Source organism: Cariama cristata, unplaced genomic scaffold (genome assembly GCF_000690535.1).
Source record: "Cariama cristata isolate BGI_N322 unplaced genomic scaffold, ASM69053v1 scaffold13362, whole genome shotgun sequence".
NCBI classification, from domain to species: domain Eukaryota; kingdom Metazoa; phylum Chordata; class Aves; order Cariamiformes; family Cariamidae; genus Cariama; species Cariama cristata.
This window is the reverse complement of record NW_009604480.1, coordinates 14583-23849: the sequence shown is the minus strand read 5'-3', so window position 1 is coordinate 23849 and position 9267 is coordinate 14583. Positions and strand designations below refer to the sequence as shown.

At 35.1% G+C, this 9267-nt stretch overlaps 1 protein-coding gene across 1 annotated transcript in view; it reads right to left on the bottom strand.

The window, feature by feature from the left end:
* TOLLIP (toll interacting protein) overlaps nt 1-9267 on the bottom strand; it is a gene marked incomplete at its 5' end in the record, with an annotated part of 16969 nt that overhangs the window by 2083 nt on the left and 5619 nt on the right. The window contains one exon of the mRNA XM_009695645.1: nt 8211-8301. Coding sequence (XP_009693947.1) covers nt 8211-8301 — 91 coding nt within the window. The remainder of the gene's footprint in view (nt 1-8210; nt 8302-9267) is intronic.

The window sequence follows — 9267 nt, the reverse complement described above, 5'->3', positions numbered from 1 at the left end:
TTCCCTACATAACCATGCCACCTCCTCCTAAAGTTGACCTAGTTGTTTGTTTTAAATCAGCTCATTCTAATTCCCATAGGTTTTAATCAGTTTATGCAATAGGGAAAACAGTTACTTCAGAACTGTTTTTAAAAAAATTTCAGTTTGCTATCCTCCAGTCCTCTGAAAGCAAGGCTAATTAAACAGTAAGTCACATACTGCATTTGGTAAAAGAAACCAAAATGCAAGACTGCAAATAAATGTTATCTTCCCTGCATTTTCTTACTAATCATCTTAACAATTAGTGTTAAACTCTAAAATTATACTCTGAGGTTCCTTCTCCATAAAAAAGCGTTCCTTCCCAAGAAGGAGAAAACCACTTTGTCCTCCCTCCATTATGTTCCAACTGGGTTTTTTTGCACTCCCTTGGATACTTACATCTTTATAGTCACTTAATCACCTAAATGATTTTAGGGTCTCTGCTGCTTCAAAATAAATGGTTCTCAACTCCTTACACATTTGATCTTCAAAAGCTTTGTTACCCAACCCTATTTCCAGTTTAGATTTAATATATAATGCAACTCTCTCATCCCCTCATTTGCGCAGACTACCAATTTTTGGCAGAAACCTACTTTACTGTTTTACTGCAGAGATTTTTTAGGATTCTCCAAGACTGCTTTTTTTTTTTTTTTTAATTTGGCACATATTTACTTTGAGCAGCTAACGATTTTTTTTTTTTTACAGTTTTTAGTTCACCTGTTTAGCTTTCTTTCTGTGACCTTAACTACTTCTCCTTAAGTTATACAAATGATTAACTATTTGCATCACCACTATCATACATCTTCAAAATAAGATACTTTTTGAACCGGGTTTCATATATTACTCAGGAGTAAATCAAAAGTTGCTTCTCTTCTACTGAATTCTCACTAACTGCTCAGAAAGCGTAACATAAAGCAGATCTACAACCAACATAATTTTCAAGTGTGCCTATTTGCAGCCTCATCTCTCAGCATAATGACAAAAGTCCTTAAGTGATCAAATGCATTGCAACTATATTATACTTCTTCTATTCAGACTGAACATCTCAAAAAAAAAAAAAGAGCGAAGAGCAATTTCAATACTTACCTTGTCTCCTCAAGATTTTCTTTAAGCTGTAACTATTTCATCAGAAATGTCTATGCTCACTGTAACTTGTACAAATATTTTAGAAAAAAATATAATCACTGAGATGCTATCAGCTTTAAAAATGTTATATTAAAATTCACATTTGAGGTTAGATCAGCTAAACCCATCTTAACTTACACCAACTCTGGCTGATAAGGTATTGTAATTGAATATAGTTTGTGTGCATTGCAACTGTGATTTTACCTAATGTACTCTTTGCTATTTCTTTCCTCAACTTGGACTTCTGTTCTATCTGAAGGGATGCATTACTGAATTGTAAGCACCTCCATACTTATCAATGTTCTCCAATTTTGATTTCAAAATTCCCCTTGTAGTCATCTTAAGTTTTATTAAAAACAAAAGGAACCTAGATGCTTCAAGTCTAATGTACAGGCTGTATCTATTCGAAAAGGTTCATGCTGGCTACTAAAGAAATGTCCCTCTCACCATAAATTTATTACCTACACACTGGAATCATGTCTCTGCCCAGCCATCTGCATCACATCACTACTAAAGGCATCTATCGCCTCTTCCACAACAACTTAAACTTCAGCTCTAGAGCTTCTTACGCCCTTTAGATCATGGTCCCAGGAATTCTGCCTGGCACTACGTGTTTGAACATATGGCAAATCAGATGATGTCTGCACCCTGAAGGCAAACCACTGTGCGGTCCTCACCAACACTGCAAATACACTTTACCCAATAATCATATCCAGCAGCATTTCTGACTGCCTCTTCTATAGCTTCAACAAGCCTCAACTCACTCTTCATGCTTCCTACAAACAATCTAGGCATTTACAAGAGATGAACAAAGATGTGTGGCCTCAAAAAATAAAGTTGTAAAGTACCTGAAAGAACAGAGCAATAGAGGTTATGTTTTTCTTCTAGCACAAGCTTCCTAATATTCTTCAGTAAGTCATCAGCATCCTAAGATTACACAGCTATCAGCCTAAGTTGTGTAGGAACTGTCCATACAAGAGGTCAGTTTAAAATATTAATCCAAATGAAACATGAGACTTAGTTCTCGAGTGTCCTACACCCTACAGCTTACCAATAAAGTTTCAGTGTCTTGCCACTAGCACACAGTTTTTGTTACTGCTTTCATCACAACAAGATAATTATGAAGCTAGACACCTGCACAGAAGTATTCAAGAAGTATTTTCAATCTAAATATTCAATTTTAGAGACAAGAAATTTCTGCATAGTATTGTTTTTCACTAACGATTTTCAAAATCCATTTTCTCAGCTCTTACAGTTCTAGAATTAGTTTGTGCTGTCTACAGCTACACTGTATGCAAGTAGAAGTTAGTGGCACAGTGATTTTTAATAAATACCTCCATGATAAATGCTTACTTTTGACAAAACTCAACATTTAAGCTATACAAATATCAATGTAAATAGTACATTTGTTTTTTTTACTTTGTTCTGCACTCAGCCTAAAAGCATCCATAGTTTCTGATTTACAAAATAGTAAGCAAGACTTAAGTATAAAGAATTACACACTAAAATTTAGTAAATATGCATATATATATATGCAGTCATTACAGAAAGTTAACATAAACTTCAAAATTATCAGTGTTCAGCAAACAGCTGCTTTACATATTAAGCACCTAATTTCACTAACAAGTGAAAACAAACTAAACCACATAAGAATCCACTATCAATGGAACTGCACACTCCTCGGGTATTAGGTAGGTGTTATAAATCAGAAGAATGGAGCACTGTTTTCTAATTCAGTGAAATGGCAATGGCAAACATGCTGGCATAAGCAGTGACATTCCAATACATGAAACGAGTACGTACAATAGCAAGTGAATTGCTACAAGCAGCAACAGAAGCATCAAAGCAGAATTAACAGGGTAAATTTTTTCTAACTGCACACAAGGCATTACACATTTTTTGCTTTATTTTCTTGTTCGGACAAGTGCCCTATGCTTAATTTATTAACTACTTCTGTCCCGTGCATAGATCCTCTCAGAGTAAACTCAGGAACCTTCTCAGCATCAATTCTTTCATTTAAAGGAAGAAATCAGTATCATCATTTTTAAAATACACAAATAGGTCTTAATGATATTTGCTTCAGAAAAAAAAAATCAAAAAAATCAGTGCTAAAATAGGCATGCCATCATCTCAATTTTTTAAAAATGTTGCTTCTTTAAAACTACTAGAAAACTGAAGCATATGGACCCACAGAAAAATTCTACAATTCCACTGATCTGAATAAACCAAATATGTTGCAACAACCACATCAGTTTTATTTAGAGCAACTTTCTGAAATCCAGAGCATCAGGAAATGACATTTTATCTCACAACGAGTAATTCCAGAATTTTCTGAACATACTTGACTCAAGATCAATGCTTTTGTCAAAGTTAAGGATGTCACAATATCTTTGCATAATTCTAAATCAAGTGTCATAGTAAAGTAAGTCTAAATTGAAAGAAAATTGATTTCCTGTAACATAATTTGCCTTTAGAGTTCTAGTTAGATGCCTAACTTGACACAGATCTAAAACAGATGTGCATGAAAGATACACACTGACGAAAGTGTTATCTTTTGAGAAAAGGCTTATTTGAAGGCAATTGGTAGGCTGCCTTCTCAATGTCATTGCAGAACTGAGTTCTTCACTTTCAAGTTTACAGGAAGTCATGACATTACCTGCTTCTCCCCAAACCTTGCAGTAGCAGAACAACTGCAAGATTAAAGTTTCTCTTCTAAGAAATCAGTACCATCACCTAGAATAGCTCCCTGAATGCAACAGTTTAAGAAGAACATTAAACATCACTTTTAATCTATCAACATCCTTATCACCATTACTTTTATCATTATAGCTTGAAGCTGAGCAGACGCCTTAAAAAACTTTCCAACAGGTTAGAGGGGCTTTAACAATTTCCAGGAGATGCATTAAATTGTTTTATTGCGACATTCAAGTAGCAATACCTTGTGATACAGTCTGCTGTAACAAATAAAGCTGTTTAGATGAGTTCATGCAAAGACCTTTGAGCCAATGAGGATGGGAGTGAGAAAAGAGCTTGGAAACTTACCCAGAGCAAAGTACTCAAGCCCTAAAGATAGGTGAAAATGAAGGGGAAAGGAATAAGACATGGGAAAGAAATATTAATCTATTTTTAAAAGGAAGTGAACCATTTAGCTTCCAAAGGTGAAAGTTGGATAAACTGAGGCAATTGGGTAAAACCTAAACAAGCTAATACCAAAAACTAAATGCTGCTAGGATTCAGTCTCCCAACTAATTTGCTTCAGCACTCTGAACAAGTTTCCTAAATGTGCTCTTTTTACAGAAGTAACAATTAGAGGAAACATTTTCAAAATAAGCAAGCCACAAGGTGTTTGCAGCAAGGCTTACATTTTATAGCCCACAAAAGACAACATACATCCACGGTTCTCTGAACATATACCAATACCATCACAAGCTAAGCCATGAAACTCAATACAGACACCTAAAAGAGTAACGTACATATACATACAACTTTGCCTCAATGAAAAATTATATTCTGGGCCCTGACACACATGAGGTTTTAACCTACTTCTTACATTGGTGTTCGTAAGTTAAGCACAAATAGATTTCCTGTTTATCCCATGAATACTTAGCTGATAAGAAATATAGCTTGCTTATTGAACTACCTTTTTTTTTTTAGTTTACTGTCTTTGATACACTAACAAGAAGATCAGCTTACACTGTAAGCAACTAGTATACCACAATATTCTACAGCCTAAATTAAGTAATCTTTAGAAAAAGAAACAGGAAGAGATGGTAGACAAACTCAGCTTTTAGAAGAGCAACAGGAACTGACAAATTCAAACTTTCCCAAACCCAATTCGTACATATATCATCTATGGCAACTATAGTTTGTAGCAACCAACACTATTGCCAGAAGTTTTCCATTTTTAAAACTTTTGAAATTAATTAACATGGTCCAAGAATATTCTATGGCCATTTCTGCTCTCATCACAGCTCTGTAACACCTACCATCAAATGCAGGGGAAAAGAGTATTACTTGTGTTGGCATTTCAAGCTTCCTCTAAGCAGTGACTATCTGCTTGCTGCTACTATTTACCTCAGCTTGTACAATAGAGATAAGTGACAGAGGAATTAGTTGCTTCAACCTTAGTATACATAAGTAACCTTCTAATTAAGCTTTGAACAGAAATTTTCTGTTACAGAAAAAACAGCTTGGCCTTTGTGACGCAGCTAAATTTGACTTGACACCGCCTCTCTAAAGAGGCACTCTAAAGTACAATTATTTTGGACAGTTAACAAGTAACTGTTATACTGTCTGGATAAGCATTTTAGCCCACCCGCTCTATTTCCATCATAGGTAAGACTTAGATTCTAAGAGTCTTGCCCAAGAGCAGAATCTCCTCCATTTCAGAGGTAATAAAATATTCAGTGCCACTCTTCCACTCTTCTGAAGGAAACAATTAGAACTTGCTTATTGACTACACTCATTTAACTGGATAAGTAAAAAACCTGAACTAAGAAGGAAAGGGAGAAAGGTAAACATACTCCTGTGGAACATACTGATGTCCTACCATTACCCTTTTTGAAGCAGTCTCGGAAAGAGAGAAAACCCCGTCCAGTGTTCCAAAGAACTTGTCCCAACAGAGTTTCCCCAGAAGACACAATCAATTCTGCTGGGCAGAGAAGGCCAGTAGTTTGTATGCACCTTTTTGAAAGAGTTTACAGAATCCAGGAGGAGCATCTAATTCAGTATAGAAAACACATTCTTGCAATACTCCATGTCTTCCAGATGCACTTTTAGTTCCTTTTATTATTTGAAATACTTTTGTTAAGCCATACAATTAAATGTATGAAACAGTAGAAGTATTCTGAAGTCAAGTCACTTTCAAAGTCCAAACCTAACTATCCATCTAATTATTGAGTGGGTCATTGATTAGTAAACAGGCAAAAGCTTCAAAACTCACAGTGCTTTGAGAAATTTTGATGGTGCCCACAGAAATTCTAGAACAGCCAGCAAATTCAAAGCACAAGACTATTAAAAAAAAAAAAAAATAATCAATAGGTCAAATCAAATCAAATAGGTCAGAGGTGGCTTGCAATAAGTTTGGCATTTATAAAGCCAAGAAGTACATTCAAGCTTTCCCAGAACAAAAGAAATGTTCAAATCAAGAAGTAGGACTTCGCAATGCTTTAAAAACACGTCATAGAATCAGAATAGATTTTTTTCATACAGAAGATTATCATAGCACTGATCAAAATAAACGTGCTGGATCCTTGCAGAAGGGCAATGTTCCAACATACAGATCAATACAATTGTTACATAAAGGCAAATTCTTATATGCTAAATACTATCACTTGCTAAATCTTAGTTATTTCTTCACTTGTCCAAGTAGATTTAACAGGTATTACTGAAAATATTTTCAGGATAAATACAAAATTTACAGAACACCAACATCTGAACATCAAGACAGACTGCTGTACTTGTTTTTCAACTTTGAAGGTCTAGTATCAGTTTTATCTGTTTGGTTTTATGTCTAGTTTCAATTACACCTGAAACTACTCTCTTCTTCATTTCTACTGTTTGTATTCTGGCTTGCACAGTAATTTTGCAATATGAATAGTCTCATTTTGATCCGTTCAAGAAATTCTACAGCACCTTCTATCACATTGCTATACGTACGACCCCAGCTATCATTTTTCTTTCAATCATACACAAGATAACTATGTTTGAAGTTCACTAACTGCTTCAATACACAGGGATATGATGAACCTACAAGCAGAAGAGATACGGCATCTAATTCAAATACCGAAAAGCTATGCAGAAGTCTGGCTTACTACAATGGAATCACACTTGGGGATGCACACACAAGTTGAAACTAGTTCATTAGCAAAGCAAGCAAGACTTAAAGCCTGAGAATTAAGCTATGGAGGTAAAAGCACTTTAAATGAAGCAAACTGCATGTTTTCATCAGGGAATATAGTATGTAACCAAGCTTTCCCACGTTTTGCTCTACCTTAACTCTGTAAAAATGAAAGAGCAGGTATGATTCTTTAAGTTACATATCCAGACTTCTGTTGAAGAGGTTTGTTTTTACAGAGAATTAAATTTTAAATTCAATTAGGAATTGAATCTTAAAAAAAAAAGTATGTTGTGTCAGCCCTTAGCACTACAATTATGTCCCACACATTGTATCACTCATTCATACACTTGTATGCAAAGAAATCAAAATATGTAAATTTAGATCCTATTTTCCCTAAAAATTACACTTATTACTGAATAAATGTCCATAGAACAAACTGGAGCTTTTAAGAGCTGTAAGCAAAACACACAAAAAAACCCAACTGAACTTTACTTATCTGCTAAGCAGGGCAAATTCAAGCTTATTTACATAAACTTTTCATCTTTGATAGAAAAATTACAAAACCTAAGTTAACACATCTTTCTATGTAAGTCCAAAACTTACTTTGCACAGATCACGAGAACTGACAATACCTGCTTTAGCTCTTGATGTATTTACGTAACTATCTCAGAGCTCCCTAACATATTTCATTCGCTGTGCTACACACTTTGCATGCTGTGTAACAAGTTTCCAACAAAGCATCTTCAAATACCACAGAACAGTCAATCCCTTTACAGGCTATTTAAGGTACAGTTCTGACAGCACAAGTCATTTGGTGCACTTTCTGAAGTCTGAACAGTTTCGCACATGGATTACCAGCGTTTAAATAAGCACACATTATATTAGAGTGCAGCCTGCTAGATATTTAGTTATTCAGTGACCTGACATTAAGTCTAAAATAAATACTCAAAAAGAGAAGCCTTCAAGCTACTTGTTCCAACTTGATAGTCATTTTAATCCATTTAATCAAACTCACACAGCTCCCTTAAACAGGGTACAAGACTGAAACCAGACCTACACATAATTCGCTCACTCTTCTCCTCCCAAAAATCTACCATGGGAAAAGCGGTTGAGAATAAAATAATTTACAGCTTCCTTTACATTCTGAAAAACAGAAGAAATTTGGTAGTCTTTTCTGCAAAACCCTTCATCTGGAAGTTTTAAGAGTCTTCACAGAGAGAAAACATACCTGCTATAGGCACGTATCCAACTCCTTGCTGATATACAGTGGGCATCAGGACCACTGGTTGGGGCTGCATCATCATGGCAGCTGGCAAAGACTTGACACAAAATGCACAGATTAGAATTACTCTAGAAAAAACTAAACTAGCAATTAAAACAATTAAAACAGTATTTCCAAACAAATCATCACATTGCAAATCCATGTTTAATATTACAATATGACTATATAAGTGCTAATCTATATTAAGCAAAATCTCTGGAAAATTAACTGAACTACCATCCTTTTAAATGACAATTAATTTGCCTGTAAATCAATATAAACATATGTCAAACTAGCCTTTTGCCACAGTTCGGTAAATTTTGTCACCGAAGCAAATTATTTTTAAAAATGGGTTTAATCAGCTTTCATGCCTTATTCTTGTAAAATGAATATACAACATATTCATTGTAAATGAAATCTTAGAGCAAACCTAAATATTATTAAAAGCAGCACACTACTCCTAGAAGCAATGTTTAGTTCAAATCAATTATTTTTGAGGTAAACCAGTACTTTAAGCAAAATATCAATTTAACTCCATTCCCTTTTACTACCACAATTCCTGTTCAGCTTGATACTGGAAAATATTAAAAGGTCAGATTCTATGTACAGTACATTCATGGGCAGACAGTTTTAAAGGTTAATTACAAACTCATTTCTCGTAGGAGTACTGGAACACAGATGTGGGGCAGAATGTGAATTTCAAACAGCAGGGAACATCTGTTGTTCCCTGGGAACTTCTGATGATGTACAAGCGTAGCAGGAAGCATTCAGCATGTGTAGCACATGCCACCCAACAGCTGCTTAAGACAGAGGTGACAGATGAAAGAATAGTCCATGAGCTGCTAAACGGGTCAGCCTAACTCAGCAGTTCAGAACCAGGAGCATCAAATGAACAAGAATGGAAGTAAAAAAAAGGCATCAGAAGGAGCATTCAAACTATCCAAGAAACACCTAAGATGGAGAAGAGTTTCCGTTATTTTTGCTTTTAAGTTGACATGAATTTCTAAAGATTTGGGGGGGGGGG